General features: G+C 34.2%; 1 protein-coding gene across 1 annotated transcript; it reads right to left on the bottom strand.

Moving 5' to 3' along the window:
* Positions 1 to 13,466: 13,466 nt before the first annotated feature.
* On the bottom strand, positions 13,467 to 15,313 carry LOC143593955 (putative UPF0481 protein At3g02645). The gene is made up of 2 exons (XM_077073407.1): positions 15,218 to 15,313; positions 13,467 to 15,137 (listed from the first exon to the last, which is right to left on the bottom strand). The coding sequence occupies exon 2, from the start codon at positions 15,064 to 15,066 to the stop codon at positions 13,549 to 13,551; it is 1,518 nt and encodes a 505-aa protein (XP_076929522.1). The 5' UTR covers positions 15,067 to 15,137; positions 15,218 to 15,313; the 3' UTR covers positions 13,467 to 13,548.
* Between the last annotated feature and the right edge of the window lie 6,097 nt (positions 15,314 to 21,410).

Genomic DNA, 21,410 nt, shown 5'->3' with positions numbered 1-21,410 from the left:
AATATTGATTCATCATCATCAACATCGTACTCAGTATATCCCATCAATAGCAAAGCTATGGTAGGGTCTGAGGAGGGTAAGATGTAGGTGAGACCCCCGGCTCGATAGTAATTTTGCATCAAGCCTTGGACATAAGGCACATGGCACTCAATCATCAGGACACCGGCTGATTAGTGCACTGTAAGGCCCCGATACCGGTAGCCCTACTTTCGTGTTGGATTTACTCATAAACGCAGTTCTAAATATCAGAGTTAATTAAAACATTCGCGGAATATAAAAGCTTTCATAAAACATTTCATAACAAAACACATCTTGTCTTAAAACATCATTTTGTCTTTCAAAATAAACAAACATTAGACTTAAACGTCTTGAGTCTTCCGATGCCAGCCTCTTATTCAGTGCCACGTGTCTCCTCAAGCGAGCTGTCTCATCCTACTCACCTGCGTGCTTACTAAAAGTCAGCTACGCTGAGTGAGTTCTAGTTAATCATACATTATACAATACACATAAACTTATATTCTTTCATTCATACTTTCATACTTTCATACTTTCTTTTTGTATTAACTTGCTTTCATATCTTACGTTATAAAGAGCATTATGCCCTACATTCCTCGAGTATTATTAGGGCTCGGTACCCTCCTTCCTCGAGTATTATTAGGGATCGGTACCCTCCTTCCTCGAGTATTATTAGGGCTCGGTACCCTCCTTCCTCGAGTATTATTAGGGCTCGGTACCCTCTTTCCTCGAGTATTATTAGGGCTTGGTACCCTCTTTCCTCGAATTTTAGTAGGGTTCGGTTCCCTAGTTCTCGAATATTAGTAGGGTTCGATTCCCTCTTCGTTACCATACAACCATACATCATACCTCGAGTATTATTAGGGCTCGGTACCCTTTTCGTAACCATACAACCATACAACCATCATTTCCTTCTTTTATTAACTTTATCACGTTCATACACATAAGCATACATATCATACTTACCTTATACATAGCGTTACAACCTGACAGTACGTGCAATATCCGAAGATCGTTCACGTACCATCAAGCAATCATTCATACATTTCACATTATCCACATAAGGCATACACTTATCTCTTAGGATAAGCGTATTAACAAACATATTGAGTATGCACACAGCCCCGAAAACATAACACAGAAGTGGGGCTAGAAACTCACCTGAATCCTGTTACGCTCTCCGTTAATCGTTATTCCCATCTTGAACTGTGCACGGCTAACTGTATAATATTTACATGTATCAATTAACTACTACTACTCATGTTGTGTTTCTATCTTTATATAACCCACAACGAACGGGGGTCCGGGGGCAGCGCCCCTGGCAGCGGGGTCTAGGGGCGGCAGCCCCTAACAGGGTCCAAGGGGCAGAGCCTCTGGCTGGGGTCGAGCTGCCAGGTCAGCTTGGAAAAATTTTATTTCCATTAACTGTCTTAACACATTTTTCATTAGGTTTTTCATTTATTTTCTAATTTGCTAATTCTAGCGAACTTATCATTAAGCGAACTTAACAATAAGCGAACTTAACATTAAGCGAACTTACTGTAAGCGAACTTAGTGTTAAGCGAACTTATCATCAGGCGAAGTTACACCTTAAGCGAACTTATGCCAGGCGAAGTTGTCAAGGGCGAACTTATGCCAGGCGAAGTTATCAATTAGGCAAACTTAGCGTTAGGCGAAGTTATCAATTAGGCGAACTTAGCCTTAGGCGAAGTTATCAATTAGGCGAACTTGCTTGCAGGCGAAGTTCGCCTGCAGGCGAAGTTATGCAGCAGCCGCCACTGTTCATCCTAAATCCCCAAAATCATCATCGTTTTACCGAGAAATCCATGGGTATGGTATTTGACTAACCCGCGATCATTCCTATGGTTGTTTTTGGATAAAACTTAGCCCGGAATGACGCAAAGTTTGGACCTTTATGGTAAAAACGTTCAATACTAATGTTAAGGGTTCATTAACCGAGCCGTTTCCATTTTCGGGTTCATTACACTCGTATTTATCATCAAGTTTACAACTTTATGTTTCGTTTATACCCGATCTACTCTCGTTCTAAGTTTCAAGACTAAACGTTTATAAAAACGAAATCTTTAGGATCAAAACATACCTTTTATACGTTCGGTGTGGTCGCGGTTTGCTTGGTTATCTCGTATATTGAAGATCTAATAGTGGTCGGCTTGATTTTTTGACTCGAATCCGCTCCCTCTCTCTCGGCCGTAAGAGGTGTAGTGTATGTGTGTGTTTTTGAGTGTGTAGAGATTTATGAAAGATGGAAATGATAGTTAGGGTTTTAGGATGGTTTAAGGGGATATTTATATCCCTTAAAGCCCATGGACCTAAGGCCCATTACCCTTAATCCATCTTAATTAATCTAAGTCCATGATCCGTTCTTGTTTAATATTAGCTAATATTATTAAATGCCGGACCATTCAACGAAATCTTTCTTTATTTAATATTATAAAATTTAGGATGTTACATGCACGTATCCTTGTCTTTCGGCTATCAACGCCACCACATGATGCCTGATTAACCTTCCGCCACTTTAAGCGTTATTTTCACGATATTAGTAAAATAACGTCAAAATTAATGCATTCTTACTTTTGCCCACCCAAGGGTTCACACATATATACTTTATTTTAAAGAGCAAATAGTTATAGTATTATGAAAGACTAAATTTAGGTTTTTGATTGTCATAACAGTTTGTTTTGTAACATAATTTTATAATATGTTTATAAAAAGAAATGTCTTATATATTGTTTATCTTTTAACATCTTTTAACATTGATGTGTAATAAATGTCAAAATTGATGTGTAAATAAACACGGGTATTATCTTAGAGTAATAAACATTACAGTTATTGATGTGTAATAAATGTCTTAGATAGAGTTTATCTTTTGAATCAACATTGAGATAGAAGTTTTGTTGAATCAACATTGTAGAATTGTTTTATTGATTTTGAGACTAATTTTCTTTGTTTGCTTATTATTGTACTGATGGTATAAGTTATAAAATATTTTAACTTTTTATTTATCTTTGTTAGTCTTTGTATGTCTTTTGTATTTGATTCAAATAAGTTATGATGTCTTATAATTCATGTAAAAGTATCATTTATTTATAAGTACAACATTGCATTTCATTATATTTATATGATGTTACATATATATTATGTTTTAAATATGTCCCACCGTGTGTAACACGAGTACAATCCAAAATCAATATTAGAATCTAATGCTATGTTTCTTTTAAGAGATTTGAATCACTTAAAGCTTGCTAATGTTAGAAAAGAAATGGCACATTTGGATTTGGAAAATGAAGTTAGTGAGAAGGTAAATTGGTTGTTAGAGTGTGAGAACTATTAGTCAAATTTTGATGATCTTCTAAACTCTTTGGAATCTGAAGATTAAATTTAAGGTAACACTTATTCGATAACTTAGTTATGTAGTTGATTACTCTAAATTTTTTTACTTTCATTGTTTACTTTGTATTTTCTGTTTAAGTTATTAGTTTAGTTCATAACTAGAAACTTCCAAAATTTATTTTGTTTGTCAGGTTGTGAAGGTAATTTGCTTTCTTTCGGTGAAATTTTGAAGAAGTTGATGGTTGGTAAATTTGACTCCGACATGTTTAGATCTTCTTTTGGTCTCTCCATTTTATGTGTATATTTAATTTGTTTTAGTATTAAGCTTGTATTAAGACAATCTGAATAATCAATAGTTTGGTTACTAAGTTATTATTTTTGTGTGTTTGTTTAATATAATAGTGAAAAAATATTATGGTTTTGATGACCAGTTTGTAGCATTTTATTTAAAAAGCATCTAAATTTCTAAGATTATGGTTATAAAATTATGTTAAATTTTATGATTTTCTAAATGTTTTCTTGTGAAATTTTATGATTGTCCAAATTTTTATGATAATAATTACATTCAGATATTTTGTTTTTAGTTTTACATAATCTTCTAGATATTAATGTTAACGTAAACTCATTATGACATACATTAACATTTTAGTTTAATACTTAATCGGGTTGGTATGTTAAACACCGGTTGAAATTAGATAATACAGTTTAAAAAATAATCGGGGACTCGATTGGATAGAAAATTTTGAAGTTCATACTAGGATAATACGGTTTGAATATTTTCATGACTTTGCTAATATAGACAAGTTTGTATAACTATTAACTTTTATGTAAACAATGTTACTCTTTAATATTTTGTTTAGCTCATCTTAATGTTAAAATATGGATTGATTTTGTTATTTATTTATACACACGGGTACTATCCTAGTATATATATACATGAAGGTCACGTATAAGTGCTTGGTTAAAAAAGAAACGTAAATGTTGATTGAGTTTATTGTGGTTATTGATTAATCCGTTAATGAAAATTTTTTATATTGTTTTAATTGTCGTGATTAATGTCAAACTAGTCGGGTGCCCGCACGATGTAGCGAGGAATAACATTTTAAGGTTGTTAGCGAGCCAAGGCTAGCTCAACTCGAACTTTACACCAAGCCGACTCAGCTCAGCTTCAAATAAAAGCTAAAATCTTAAAGTCGAATTCGTCTTGATTATTTTGATATTTATATAACTCGAATACTATTAATCATATTTTTGTAAAACATATAAAATGAAAATAAAAAAAAGAATAAAGTTGAGTTACATTAGGTGTCAAACTTTTAGATTAAATAATAGAATATATTGATTAGTATACAATTGTATGACATCGTTGGAAACTTTTTTAATTATAACAAGTTTATTTATGTTTCTTCTCAAATAGATAAAAGGTTAAATATGTAACTAACGGAACATCAAATTGTAAACATTTATCATTTAAAAAACTCGTACATTCATGCAGTAATAACTTGCATATTTCAAACCGTCCATCTAATTTGAAACAAATTTATATCGAAACATCGACAAAAATAAACCCGTTTAAATGGGTATGCTGGATTTTTTAATCATATTTTTGAAAAACATATAAGATTAAAATAAAAAATAATAAAGTTGAGTTAAAAGCGGTTAAACTTGAGGGGTCAAAGTTATAACTATTTTTAAAATTAACAAAATTTAAGTAAAGTTGAGGTAACATAATTGTAATTATATTTGTTGAAATCAAATGAATACTGGTGAATTGTGTTTAAAAGACCATTTTGCCCCTTTATACACATGTACCTTATGCATTGGAAATTATAAATCTCTTAAAACAAACGTCTTAATTTGGCATTTACTTATAATTATATATAGTATAGATTTGGACAAACACGCAAAAGACACTTCTATTCACGAATAGCTGTTAGTGCCATCCAAGTTTAGCGTCGGCTTTACAGGTATGAGTTCAATTACCAAAAGCATGAAGACCTCGTTCGACTCTTTTTGATTAATTGGAAACGTAAACAGGTTTGCAGAAAAAAAAATAGCCTTGTTTATACGTAACTACAAACTTAGTGAACAAGAACTTAATGAACAAAGCATAACCTACACTATTCATATTCATTGATCTGTGCGTATATGCCTAATCGCATGTTTGACACCTTAAACAGAGGCACTCTATCAAAGGTCTAAAGCAAGCTCCAAATGCTTGGTTCCAAACATGTTTCTTCTACATCATGATGCAGGAGCATCCGGTCCATTAAGTTGGCCCGGCCCAAATGCTTATTATTATTTATAAATAGGGTTGTTAGGCATTTTATTTACACAGTTGATTATTTTGAATTAAAGATTGTAAGCTTTTAAGCTTGTTAACTGAATCATTCGGTTTGAATCGTTTGAATGAAACCATTGTGTTCTTGAGCCATTTGATTGCTAGTCGAAACTGCATCAGTTGGTATAAGAGTTTTGGTTGTTCAAATGGCTCTACGTGAAGGCGCATGTTTATTTATTCGAAGAGTCACCGACCGAGGCATCAACAACAACATTGGTGATTCACATGCTCGTGGAGACGCTCGGCGCCCTACCCGCAGAGTCGCCGACCGAGGCAGCGACGGAGTCTATTCCGACCCACGAGATCTTAAGATGATCAAACGGCTACGAAAACGAGTCCGTGATCTTGAAATACAACATGAGATTACGCGGCTCCGACAGAGGATCCGAGATCTCGAGTTAAAAGGGGAGATGCGTAGAGCGGAAACCGAGTCGAGCACTGTCGTCCGGGACGAAGGTGACGACGAAGAGTAGCATCCGTTTGGCAATCACCCACCCCGGTTCTATGAGCCGACTTGTACCGGCGAGTCGCGAGATGAGCCTAAGTTTGATGAAGACGAAGATGGCGATGGAGAGGAGTATCCGTTTCACTATTTCTCACCTCTTTTATTTGAACCGATATATCCAGAAGATGTGTCAGAAGACAAACCCGTGTTCGATGAAGCGAGAGTAACGTCGACGAAGAAGAATGTTTGTTTTTGCAAAAAGTTTTTGGTGGTAATATAGTGGTCTTAGATGGTGTAACGGTGGCCAACAGTGATGATATGATGCACGTGGGTGGCCATGCAGTTCTTGTGGATGCCAATACAATGAATCATGATCAACGACTTATGGAAAGTCCTACCATGAAATCGAAAATCAAGGAGGATTTGAAGTTTTCTTCACAATATTTGATATCTCCTTTAAATTTAAAATTTCAAATTGAAGAAGTTGATGGGGTTTCTAAAATTGTGGATATGATTACCGAATATACTGACACTTTTTCATCATTGTCAAATGTGAAGGTATATCAAAAAGATTATTATTTACTTGCACATGATAGGATGCGTATCCAAATTCGTTTTGGATCCGCCCAACTTAATTTTAGTGAACCAACTATTTATTACAAAAAAATGATATAAGTGAATAAGAGACGGTTCAATACTCCATTTGACCCTGGTATAAATCTAGAGTTGGCAAGGCGATCGGTGAAGTGGGATTTTTTTAGGAGAGTTCTGTTAATAATAATTCACAATCGGGTGGATGTTCCTTTTGATATGGTAGGCTTCACACTGAAGACAAAACTCGAGGACAAGTTTTTTTTAAGAGAGGGAGTATGATGCAGGAGCATCCGGTCCATTAAGTTGACCCGGCCCAATGCTTATTATTATTTATAAATAGGGTTGTTAGGCATTTTATTTACACAGTTGATTATTTTGAATTAAAGATTGTAAGCTTCTAAGCTTGTTAACCGAATCATTCGGTTTGAATCGTTTGAATGAAACCATTGTGTTCTTAAGCCATTTGATTGCTAGTCGAAACTGCATCAGTTTTTCATGTAGTTAAGCAGATACCTCGATCTCTCTTTAATTGTTTAATGTAGACGGTATAATTTTAACAGGTAATCATGTCCCATGAGCCCTTCTACACGTAAGTTTATTGATGTTCTTTACAAAGAATTTGCCATTAAGGATCTTGGTGAACTGAGTTATTTCTTGGGGACTTCAAGTCAACTACACTTCTAGCAAAGTATGCTCATAACCTTCTTATTTATTCTCGATTTGCTTACATAAAATCGGTTGCTAATGACATGTTCCTAAGCTCCGGTGTGCCTTTTTAAGATCCTGAGTGTTATCGTTCTCTTGTTGGTGCTTTACAATATCTGATTGTCACTCATCCGAATCTTTCTTATGCTGCTAACCAGGCTAATTAGTTTCTTCTTGCTCCACTGTGTCCCATTTTTAGATGTTTCAATGAAATACACATTATATTAAAGGTACTCTTTCCTGTGGTTTAACCCTCTTCAAACCTTCAATCTGTTCTTCACTCGGCTACCTATACGCAGATTCGGCTAGGCGTACGAAACTATGAAAGCGACTATATATCCACCTACATTCGAGTTTTCTTGACGGTTATCTAGACGCTTGGAGTTTAAAAAGCAACCTATTGTTTCTTGTCTAGATAATTTGGTTAACATGCATGCTTTGGGATCTAAACACTTTACAAGGGGGCGTCCCATTAGGAGTGTGCAAACGTTTTTTTTTTTCAGACCCGTTTAGACTCGACTAAACCCGGCTCTGGACCCGATAACTCATATCCAGCAGACCCAGATCCAGTACCAACTAAAAGTATACTATCGAGTCTTAATAGGGCATAACGGATCTGGTTCCATAGATTGAGTCAAATTTGTAACACCGACTTTTATTTGGTCAACTACCATTTTCATGATTAGTATATTAGATTTTGATTAAGGTTATCTTTAATTTATTAGTCATTGATATTAATGGTTATAAATAATTATTTGAGCAAAAATCAACACAATTTATGTATAAAGCATTCACCTTTTTATGATATTTGTTTGTTCTAATATCAATAAAAATAATCTAGTCGTGTAAGTTAATTGAGAACAGAAGGCAAGATAGAGAACAAACATTAATTAACTACTGGTAAATATTTATACATTTTTTGTTTGAAACTTTCATTAACAATCGGGTTTTATGGTCTTCCTTCAAACCCATTTCTAGAACCGAACCCGTCTCGGGACTCAGATTATATTCATGTGCTAGGCACGACTATCTTTTTGCATGTATTCTTCTATTAACTCTTGGTGGGAGGACATATTTCTCGGTTGTTTCTTCATGCACAGATTCTTGTTCCTCTTGCACTTGTTCCTCCTGCATTGTTGTTCTTCTTCTACTTCATGATCGTTAGATATATCAACATTTTCATGAGTTATATTCTTAGGTATTTGAAAATTACTTACTCCGGATGTAAGGTTGGGAGCATTTGGGTCTAGAACACTGATTGAAGGCCCCACCGGGTTAATGTGAGGTCGTTGACTTATCTTGGGTATTATGGTGGGTATTAATTTCTTCAGATGATGAGGCCTATTTTGAAACCCATTTTAACCAACTCAAGGTGTCTTGCTCTTTCTCCTCCCCATTACTATGTTGGGAGGTATAAAGGAGCTCTGTTTCAAGAAAATCACAATTCATAGTTGTGTATATGTGACGTTTTGTTGGGCTATAACATCGATACCCCTTTTGGTTGACCCCATAGCCTACAAAAACACATTTTTCAGCACATGGGTCAAGTTTGCTTCGATTGATTTTGGGTATGTGAACAAAAACCGAACATCCAAATATTCGTGGTTGAAGTGTAAGGAGTGGGGGTAATTTGGTGAATTCTGAAAGGGCTTGAAGAGGGGTTTTTAGGTCAAGGGCCTTTGTTGGTAGTCTATTGATAAGATATGTAGCGGCGGCAAGAGCTTCGGGCCAGAAATATTTTGGAACTTGGGATTCGATCAGAAGAGCCCGAGTTATTTCTAGTAGAATACGATTTTTGCGTTCAATGGTGCCATTTTATTCGGGGGTGTGGGAGCACGGTGTTTGGAATTCCTTTTGTTTGGCAAAATTGTTTCATAGACTCATTAACGAATCCCCCCCCCCCCCTTATCAGATCGAAGAACTTGGATATTAGTTTTGCATTGTGTGTATCATGGTGTAAAACATAGTAAACTTGTCAAAAACATCAAATTTATTTTTTAGGAAATACATCCATGTCATACGAGTGCAATCATCAACAAATAAAACAAAAAAAAACGAAAGTGTTGCCCCCAAGAATTTTTTATGGTCCCCAAACATCCGAATGAATAATTGAGAAAGGTAAATCAACTTTTGTGTTGTTTGGTTTAAAGGTATGTCTATGACTTTTCGCCATGACACAGGTTTCACAATTTAATGTTTCATTACTAGGAAATGATTTTGGAAATAAAATATTCAAATAACCGATATATGGATGTCCCAATCTCCTATGCCACAACCAAGCTTCTCTATTTATTGTTCCATGGGCTAACATCACAGTACCATGATGAGTCACTTCTTCCACATAATACAACCCCTGGCGTTCAGTGCCACGCCCAATAATCGATCCCGTCCTAATATCTTGTAAGATACAGAAAGTCGGATGCATTAAAACTGTGCAGTTTAATTCCTTTGTCACATGACTAATGGATAATAGTTTATGTGACAATGAAGGAACATAAAGACAATTTGACAGTTTTAACGTGGAGGATATTTCGATAGTTCCTCCTCCTCTTACGGTAACTATACCCCCATTGGCGGTCTTTATGTGGTTAATTTTAGGTTTAAAATTTGAAATTATGTCGAATAGGTCGAATGTCATGGTGTCAGTAGTACCACAATCAAAAATCCATGATTTATTTAAATTTTCACATGTTTTGGCGGCCATATTAATTTCTCCAAAATTTTTATTTAGTTTATTGTCATAAAAACCATAATCCCGAGGGACTTCCGAGGTAAAATGTTTAAACTGTTGGCCCGTATCGGAAGAACAATACTCTTCCGGGTTTAAATTTGATTTACTCGGTTCTTTAAGAGGGTTAATAAAACTAAAAGGTTTCTTATATTATTTAGTGAAAATAATAGTTTCTTCAAAGGGTATTTTTAGCAATTTTCGAACTATAGGATCAATAAAAAAATGATTGCAAACACAAGGGTTTGAGGATAAACCCTCAAACCCGTTACCTCTATTATTGAAATCAACCTCTGGTAACGAATCTTCAGATTCAGATTGATCGTCATCACGGTTGGGTTCAATCTTTCCGACGTCTTCATCAGCTAAATCACAATCTTCTTCAGGTTCTTCATTCATTATCCCCTTCCCTTTGCGATCAATTTCACCTCTGCCGTTAAGATGTTCATCTTCGTCTTCATCGACACATTCAACCCCTAAAGCTATTTCATCTTCTTCTCTGTAATCGTCTTCGTTTTCGATCTCGTTTTTTTCGCCATTTTCTATTACGGTTTTCGGTTCAACAACGATGGTGGTGGCTTCCGATATACCCGCAGCCGCCGCCGCCTTTGCTTTGTACTTTGGTTCAGTAACTACAAATCCGGCGGCCACGGTCTGTGATATTAATTTATGGCATGAGGTTTGTTTTTTGTTTTGAGTTGGTTTGAGCCCACCTTTTAAAAATTTGTAACCTGGATCGGAAGATGATAATTTTCAATTGAATCACCGTCGTTAGACATGGCGGTTTGGTTTGGTGATGGCAGAAATATTACGAGTAATGCAAACAATGAACAAACCTGTAGAATCGTTCAATGCTCTGATACCATATTGTAAAAAGAAATCAAACGTATTGTGAAAACTAAAATAAGAACATGTTATGTATGGATTGAGATGTTTGTATTGTCTTACAAGGAGAACAATGTAATATAAATATATGAAGCTCTTGGCTTAATAATGGAAGGCTAAAATATGAAAAGAATGTGAATCCTTGATTGATAGAGAGCAACGGTTATATCCTTGTTGTAATTGGTTGTAGTAATGTCATGGTTGGCCATTTCTTTATTTTTGTTTTCTGACATCCTACCGGTTTCTTTCCAGATACCCCATGGCAAACATAGCCTAAGCAAACTTATCCAAAGAAGCCAAAGCCTTTAACGCTTCCTTATACGCTGAACAAATTCCAAACTCTGTAGAACAAGCCTTAAAATCCAAGAACTGGAAGGATGCCATGGAAACAGAGATGAAAGCATTAATAAAAAATGATACATGGTAAAAATGTAACCGCCCACTAGGAAAGAAACTGGTAGGATGTCGATGGGTCTTCACGATTAAACACAAACCAGACGGAACCATTGAAAGATACAAAGCATGGTTGGTGGAAAAAGGCTATACCCATGCATATGGGATTGACTACCGAGAAACATTCTCTCAAGTAGCCAAGATTAACACAATCAGAGTCCTTTTTTCTATCGCTGCCAATGAAGGATGGCCACTTCATCAATATGATGTTAAGAGTGCATTCCTTCATGGGGAATTAAAAAAAAAGTCTATATGGAAGCTCCACCTGGGTTCACAGAAAATTTCAAAGCAAAGGAAGTGTGTCGCTTAAAAAGAATTATATATGGCCTTAAACAATCTCCTAGAGCTGGTTCGGCAGATTCACGTTAGCAATGAAGGGATACGGTTTCCGACAAAGCAATTCTGACCATACACTCTTCCTTAAGAACAGAGGTAACCTTGTAACTTGTTTAATTATATATGTTGATGACATGATCATTACAGGAAACGATGAAGAAGAAATGAGAAAGTTGAAAGCGAACTTGTTCACAGAATTTGAAATGAAGGACTTGGGAAGACTTAAGTACTTCCTTGGAATTGAGGTACTAAGGTCCAAACAAGGAATTTTTATTTGCCAGGAGAAATACATTCTTGACCTTCTAACCGAGACCGGAATGATTGATTACAAACCGGTTGACACCCCGATAAGGGTCAACCATAAACTCCATATGAAAGAGGAAGCAGAATTGACAAACAAAGAAAGATATCAGCGCCTGGTAGGCAAACTGATATATCTCGCCCATACTCGTCCAGATATTGCCTACGCAGTTGGAGTTGTTAGCAAATTTATGCATCAACCTCAAGTTTCCCACATGGAGGCAGTAATGCGGATTATGAGTTATCTCAAAGGAACAATCGGCCATGGAGTTATCTTTCGACCAAATAAACACCTGAAGGTCCAACTATATACAGATGCAGATTGGGCAGGAGATAAAGATGATGGAAGATCAACCTCAGAATATTTCACTCTAGTTGGTGGAAACCTGGTTACATGGAAAAGAAAAAAGCAGAAAGTTGTAGCACTATCTAGTGCCGAAGCCGAATTCCGAGGACTTGCACGAGGCGTGACGGAAGTTTTATGGATACGAAGACTGTTGACAGAAATCGTGTTTCCCCAAACCGAGGCTAGTAGGATCATGTGTGATAATAAAGCTGCAATACAAATCTCTAAAAATCCAGTTTAACACGATCGTAAAAACATGTGGAGGTTGATAGGAACATCATCAAAGAAAAACTTGAAGCCAAGATTATAGAGCTACCTTTCGTTCGATCAGAAAACCAATTAGCAGATATATTAACAAAGGCCGTCAACGGAAGAATATTCAGCAATTGTCTTGACAAGTTGAGCATCGGAAACCCCACTACTCAACTTGAGGGGGAGTGTTAGAAAACAAAAATAAAGAAATGGCCAACCATGACATTACTACAACCAATTACAGCAAGGATATAACCGTTACTCTCCATCAATCAAGGATTAACATTCTTTTTATATTTTAGCCTTCCATTATTAAGCCAAGAGCTTCATATATTTATATTACATTGTTTTTCCTTGTAAGACAATACAAACATCTCAATCGATACAGAACATGTTCTTATTTTAGTTTTCACAATACGTTTGATTTCTTTTTACAATAGACCTGTTTCCTGCTCACCCTTACTATCCATATTGTTAAGTGACAAAGTCAGCGCTATTTTTCTCAACCAAAACCTAGTCTCTGATAAGCGGGCAAAGCACATTAATATTGGTTAACATTTCATTTGTGAACTTGTTGCTTCGGGCAGGTTACGTACTTCATTTGTTCCTACCAAGCTGCAGGTGGCTAGTATTAACGTAAATGGCTTACAAATTGGCTTGTAATGAACGTACACTCAATGCGTACAAGTGAATTCTATATACAATTTATTCTTATTACAAATAGGCTTGTAATGAACACACATAATACAAATAGACTTGTAACAACACAAACACGCACACATATAAATGGTTTGGTACTATGTTATTTTGTTAAATAACTTAGGACAACCATAAACTTCACAAAACGAGTACACAATCATCAACAAGCAAGCCAAGAGTGTAAGAATAACAATCAATACCTTTCGTGAACCACGCATTCGTTTCTTCATAAACTTCCATGCCTTAATCGCCAACCTTTTGTTGTAGAACTTGTTAAGTTGCTTAACCGTCTCATTACCCCTTGCATGCTCATTCGACTTGTTCATCCCATTAAACAACTTGACGATTTCTTCATTCATCATGTTACCTTTTATTATCCCCTTACTTTTTAGCAGCTTAACATCTTCCTCAGTGTCTATAATCCCACTCATCAAATCAACATATTGTGCCAACTCCAATGTCGAATTTGATGTCATGATTTCATAGGCAACCAAGTTTCTCAACACAACTTCTGAGTAGATTTCAAGTGTGATAACTGGTAGGTATAGAACGGCTTCGGTTGCTAGAAATTTAGTATCTTTAATCCCTCCATTCGAAGGTTTAAAATTGATGTATGCGTATTTGCTTAAAGATGACGCCGAAGGGATGTCAATCTCCGTTACACGTGGAAGATAATCGCCGTCTTCTTTGTTAGACCTTTTGCCTATGTTAAATCCTAGTAAATCTGATATCTTCTCCCATGGGATGCTTACTAAGACACTTACCATTTTACCAAATTTTTTAAACTTACCCAACTTTTGCCCAAATTCCTTTATATCTTCAATGTTTGTGATAACATGTTCTTTCTTTGTTATCTCATGCATGGCATTAGCCCCTTGTCCATGACTCGATTCTTGGTGCAAATAATCTTGTTTAGGCGATTCATTATTAACAATTAAATGATACATAAGATCAAGCAAATGTAAATAGTTTGCGGTTCCAGTGTAAGAATTTGATTCACGAATTAATTTAAGGGGAGAATGTACCTCACAATATCCTATCATCATGGGGAGTAACTCAAGATCACCATTAATGATCTTTTGTATTTCATTCAAGATCACCAAGGGGATTTGGTTTTCAAGTACCAGCATGTCTCTATAGAGTGTTTCATACCTCATCAACTTTTTAGGTATGAATCTCTCCATTTGGCCGTAATACCTGAAAAGGTCAAGTAAAAACAAGCCATCAATCGCCAAGATCCATGCTAACATGTCTCCATTAAGGTCTAGATACTTGTGGTAACACGCGCGGATCATAGGCTCGATCTTTTTGAGTTTTTCAATCATCAAGTGCTCGAACGAGTGGACTTGGTTGGGGTCCAAGAATGCTTTAACAACAGCTACTTTGTACCTCTCCATTTGGTAGAGATGAGTCTCGAAGTGGTGATAAGGGCCGAGAGCGATGGCTTGAGGCACATATGCCTCCGGCTTAAAACGAGCTATGGACTTTGGGACATTGAAAACACAAACAGGAACATGGCTAACATCGATGCCATCCTCTTCATTGAAGTTCTTGCTGATTTGATCAACCCATCGTTGTTTGCTAAAATTGACATTCAAAATAGAATGAAGATCCATTTCTGCTCTTAGATTGCACTTTTGATTAGATACATAGATGGCATAACATGATACCTTTTACTTATAAGAACCTTAAAGTAGATGCATGGATTATTAATAAAAAAAGAGAGAGACCCAACAATGTTGGATTTTCATAGGTATTCATTACAACACCATAAAATATTCTGGTTCTTGAAGTTTAAGCTGCATTAATTTGGTTGTTAATAAACATTTAATTAGTTGTTTAAACATGCTTTTACATTCACATATGTTCTTTAGCTTGAGAATACTTGTGAGTTAAGTATACTTTCTTCATGATAACATTAACAATAATCTGGTCGTTTGATCTTAGAGGAAGGATAGAATCCTGTTAAAATATGGATGCTTTACAGATCGATAAGCCTGAATTATTAACATATTTTATGGGATTAATTTCCAGATTAATTAATATTTTAGATAAATACGCATGTCTCCATATACATTCAAATCAAAAGAACGTGTGAGTATGTAAGTAATAACCATTGAAAACTTGCATCTTATAAACTCATTTCATTTTCCATGTAGGTTGTTTCTATGTGTGACAAGCAGGGCCGACTCTAAGAAGAGTGAAACGAAGCTATGGCTTTAGGCCCCCAGTTTCCAAAACATAATTAATAACGACACATGTACAATTTGGAATTTAGATTGGCGTGTGCGATTTGAGCGGCTTTAAACTGAATTAGGTTTGGAAAAATGTTATTAAATGCATTGCATTACTTCTGTATTTGAAGAAAAAAATGATAACAACATTATGATCTATTTGAAGTGAAAGCAATATAACATTTTTACTACAAGCCCGTATTTATAGACATCTAGGTCTCCAAAGAGGTTGAACCAGCCCTGGTGACAATGCTTAAACCAAACCTCTTTCTTTCTTTTTTTTTCTTAAAACTAGTTATTTTAAATATACATATTTTTAAAGGCCGATGACATATGCTTATATGAACGAGGAGGCTCGTTGCTATTACTATTAAAGGATGGAAAGTCGCGAAACAAGTCGTCCAAGATCAAGCCGCACTTCGTGCCATCGGTTAAATGTTAACCTACTAAACTAAACGAGATAGAGGTGCACAAATCAGTTAACCGGTTAATATGCTAACCGGTTTTTTTTTTTGAGAATCAACCGGTTTTGACCGGTTAGACCGGACCGGTTAATAACCGGAAAAAACCCGATTTTTAATAAAATAATAATTAAAAAAAAATCGGCTAACCGGTTTTGAAATCAATAATATAAACCGGTTACTAACCGGCGGTTAGGATCAGTTAATAACCGGTTAGGATTGGACGAGTTAGTAACGTGTTACGAAATCGGGTACAAACCGGTTAACCGGTTTCTGTACACCTCTAAAACGAGATGGCCTGGCTTCAGCCTGACTTTATAGGCCATTAGAATTTTGGGTCACTAAATGAGATGTCGGAAGTCTTTATGGGATATTGATAATGGATTACCCACAGTTCACAAATTTATTGAGGCTTGCATGCATTTATCGTTTCCATCAAAAATCCCAATATTGGCCCACAAAGCCCAATACCAATATGTACTTCGTATCAAATCATTCAAATTTAACAATTGTGGCTTGTCGTCAAACACCAAGTGTACATATAGAACCTTAAAGCACATAAATTACTTTATTATCATATTAATTCATTCTTATCATGACCCTATTGACATCATAACTGAATTGATGACAATAAAGTTACATATTAATTTAATCATTATTAGTAAAAACCTCATATTTACAAGTTGTTTCGTATCCTTCTCACACTATTCGATTCAATTCAACAGTGAAGAATTTCTAATAACCGCCGTGTTCCAGTTTTGACTGGATAGTGAAAATAACGACGGAGAAAAGGGTAAACTAACGGGATTTACCTTAGTAAAGGGTTATATATGGCTCAAGTCCTATCATTGTAAAAGGAAGTATAAATTTAAAGTAAAGGTTAGAGAGTGTGCTCTATTGTTAAAAAAAATATTGCTATATAAAATAGTAAAGGTAGATACTACTTGTGAACTTTGAAAAAGCAGAGGCGGTTTTTTTAATCAACTGAAATTTTTTAACGCCTCTAAGATTTTATGTATTTCTATTTTTACATTAAATAAAAGTTGCTTTTATTGCTACAATAATTTCTCATACAAGATTTTGTTACTATTGTTATTTTATAACCCCATTATCTCCTGCTTACAAGATTTATTCTTTCTCTATCACGACTTTACAATTATATTAAGCCCACCCTTCACATTTTGATAAAAAAATAAAACAATAAAAAAGCCTAGCCGAGTTTAAACTTAAGTCTAGCTTGTTATATAGCGGGTCAGGTACGGCTGGGTACCGGATCGAGTGGTCTCGATTCAAGCAAAGGATCTAGTCAAAATGAGTTATGAGGAAAATAAGTTTAGGTGAAAGGCGACCAAAATGGACTCGAGTTAAAATGAGATGTTTTGTAGAAAATACATATTAATAGTTTTTATGGTGGCTAGTGATTACCAGTAAAGACGGCGGTGAAGAAGGAAGACGTCGTGGTAAAGGTAACGAATAGTGACGGTAGTGGTCATGGACTGGATGGATCCAAGACAAGATTAAACCCCACGAACAATTGTGATGACTTGATGCATGTCGTGTGAAAAATAAAATCGTGTAATTGTAGATTGTTGTATGAGTATCAGCAATTGCCATATACTTATTGTATAAGGTACTCATACAGCAAGTATACGGAGTAACAACTCGAATTATACACCAATAATAAAAAATATACTTTTAGACAGAGGGCATGGCCAATATATTATCATACAATTCAAATATCTAATGTAAGCATATGTGTATTAATAACCTTCGGCTTTTCTTAATGAAGTGCCATTAATTTGGATGAACCTGGATAGTTGGATGTATACATGTATAATGTATATGCCGACTGAAAATATAGAATCTAGGGGGGGAGAAAAAATAAAACATGATTATAGTCAACTAAATGAATCTACATAATAGTGATTTTTTATTTTATGAAGGACAATAATATTAAAAAGAGAAAGGTATAGGTGTTGGGAACATGCTGGTTTTAATAATATATGTGGCCAAATGGAACCATATATGGGGAGGGCTATTTGGGTACATATCATTTATTTCAATAAAATTTATTGAAAAATATTTATAACAATAAATTATAAATGATTCCTGAATAAATTGTAATTAATTAAATGAACGTGGTCCAACAGTGAATTGGAGGGTATACTGTTGCTTTTTCTTTTTTTAAGGAGAAAATAACAAATAATTTTACAATACTTTATGTATTCTAAGGTTAGTTCTTAAAATTAATTTTAAATAAACTTTATGCAAAACTCAGTTTTAACACGAATCTAACATAGCATTTACGGATTATCTATTATTCCGTAATATAGAAGGGGTAAAGTTAAAATACAAAGGACAACAAAAATGAGAATGGTGAGAAGAAATCTAGTCTATTAATCTTAAATTTGAATGGTTGAGATTAATTTAATAAATAGAAATTAAAGGAAAAAGCATGAAGGTAATAACTCACATTTGTTGACTTTCTCTCTCCACATGCAAGGCACATGTCAATTCCCCCATCATTTTAAAATGTTCATAACTTTTTCATACGACATTATTTTTTTTAAAAAAAATTCATCATAATAATAAGCGTTTTTTTATCTTTAATATGAGTATCATATTGTTACATAAAATAAAATCAAATTAATTAGTTTTGTTCATTGTGTCTTTTAGTTGTTCATTGTGTCTTTTAGTTGAGTTTTCATATGAATTGTATTATAGATTTTGATCATTATATTCAATCGGTACACATATTAAAGACAAAAATTAAAACAAAGATTACGTCATTGTGTCGTTTTGTTCGTCATTAACTTTTAGTCATTGTGTAATATGTTCATTGTCTTTTATTTGGATAGACATATGACAAATTCATTTTATTTGAGAAAAATAGTATTGCGTTCATTGTATATTACGTTTAAGTCATTGTGTAATATGTTGTTTCCATTGTGTTTTACGTTTCAAGTCATTATGTTATGTATATTCGCCATTGTGTCTTACGTTGTAGGTCATTGTGTTATACGTATTCACCATTGTGTTTTACGTTTTAAGTTATTGTGTAACATGTATTAATCATTGTGTTTTATGTATTAGATAATTTGTTGTTATTTTATCATTATTTTTACATATTATTATTACACAACAGTGTTATTAGTATTTAAAAAACATAATGATGAGTTGAAAGACACAATGACGAAAAGACACAATGGTGTGCGAAAAGACATAATGACGAAAAAAGACACAATGATAAGCAAAAAGACATAATGGTGTGCGAAAAGATACAATGGTGTTCGAAAATACACAATTACGAAAAAAGACACAATGACGAAAAAAGACACAATGATAAGCGAAAAGACACAATGGTGTGCGAAAAGACACAATGACAAAAAAAGACACAATGATAAGCGAAAAGACACAATGGTGAAAAAAGACACAATGATAAGGGAAAAGACACAATGGTGTGCGAAAAGACACAATGACGTGATTTTTGTTTAAATTTTATATAACAAAAATTATACTCATATTAAAGATAAAAAACGTTTGTTATTATAATGAATTTTTTTTAAAAAAAATATCATACGAAAAAGTTATAAACGTTCTAAAATGATGTGGGTATTAACATGTGCTTTGCATGTGGAGAGAGAAAATGTGTACAATTACATCTATACCCTTTTTCTTTTGGTCTCCACTTGACACATGTCAATTATTTATGGCTTCTCATTTTTATTAACCTTTGTAAAATAACTTGACCCATATAAAAGGTGTTCATTTCAGGTCAAATATGGTAACTAATTTAGTGAAAAAACGTACATTAGGTACAATAATATTTATATTCATGAAATCGATCCATGAAATCACATCACAAGATCTCGAAATCATCAATACATATACAATTAATCATTAGTTCACCGAAATAAACAGTTTTGGATCGTTAATCGATCAGTTTTTTTACTTTTCTTCAAAAAAAACCGTTTTAAGCGTTTTAGTATTTTTGGCTGGGCATTTTAGGTTTTTGGCTGAGCGTTTTGTTTTTGCCTTTGAGCGTGATTTGCGTCCCTATCGTACGTTAAACAATTATTGTATAGTAATCTCAACCCTAATTTATTTTTATATTGTCTTAAAATTTTTGTTATATATCTTCTATAATATATATAAACGAAACTATAAAAATCCTACGTATCGCGATGTGGTCGCTCCCCCTTTTTTGGAGTCACTAGATTTGCTTAATTTTTAAATGAAAGTTTCTCATGCATTTGACCATAATTCACGGGTATGGGTCGTATAAAACCCAGATATTCCCAGATATTTCTTAAAACGGGTTATAATATCTCATTAAATTAAAAGCTAATCTCACAGTATTTGATATAAAAATCATATAAAGTAAGGATATACTAAAAATTAATATATGATTTATTTAAAAAGAATATATATTATTTATAATTAAAAACCAATTTTATAGTAAAAAAAATAAACGAGTCTTAGATCTCATTAAACTCATATAATTTTTAAATCGGGCTATAGTATCTCATTTATTTGTAAAACAATTTATTAAGTATATTATTAACTTTCATACAACAAAAAAAATAATTCAAAAAATAAATAAATATTAAAACAAATAATATAAAACAACTCACATAATACGGAGGATTAAAACTAGTAACTATATAGAAAATGTTTATATAATTAGTTATCATATATTGTAATTATCATAATGATAAAATGGGATTTTATTATGTTTCATTTCTAATTACAGATTTGTCTTTTAATATAACAGATTTGTCAAATTCAGGTCAACTCTAGACCATTTCGATAAAAATAACTAGTCATGTTTGTTATTTTGGTTCAATTTTCCTATTACTTTGTTATAATTTACTAGTATAAAAAATAGGGATATTGGTTTTTAATACTCCTAATTGATAGATAACACTTCCAACTTTCGATTTGTCACCCATCACTCCCAACTTTCATCCTATTTTCCTGTACCACTCCCCGTCTAAATGAACACTAACCTCGTTAATGTTTTGGACTAAAAATGTTATTCAAATTAGTTGAGGGGATAAAACAGAAATTTTATTTTTAACACACAACCTCCATTTCGGTGACCTCGTTTTTTCAGCGACCTCTTTTTTTTCGGCGAATTTGAGTTTTCCGACTATCACAACTTTCAGAAAATGGAGATGGTTCAGAGGTGTAAAAAGGTGATGGAGATCATAAAGATTGTACCCCGGTGGAGATATGATAAAGATGGTGCTCGCCGGAAACTTG

The sequence above is a fragment of the Bidens hawaiensis genome, unplaced genomic scaffold (assembly GCF_021521415.1).
Source record: "Bidens hawaiensis isolate Kalapana, Puna unplaced genomic scaffold, B.hawaiensis_p1.1 tig00042947_1, whole genome shotgun sequence".
NCBI lineage: Eukaryota > Viridiplantae > Streptophyta > Magnoliopsida > Asterales > Asteraceae > Bidens > Bidens hawaiensis.
This window is presented reverse-complemented; position numbering and strand designations above follow the sequence as displayed.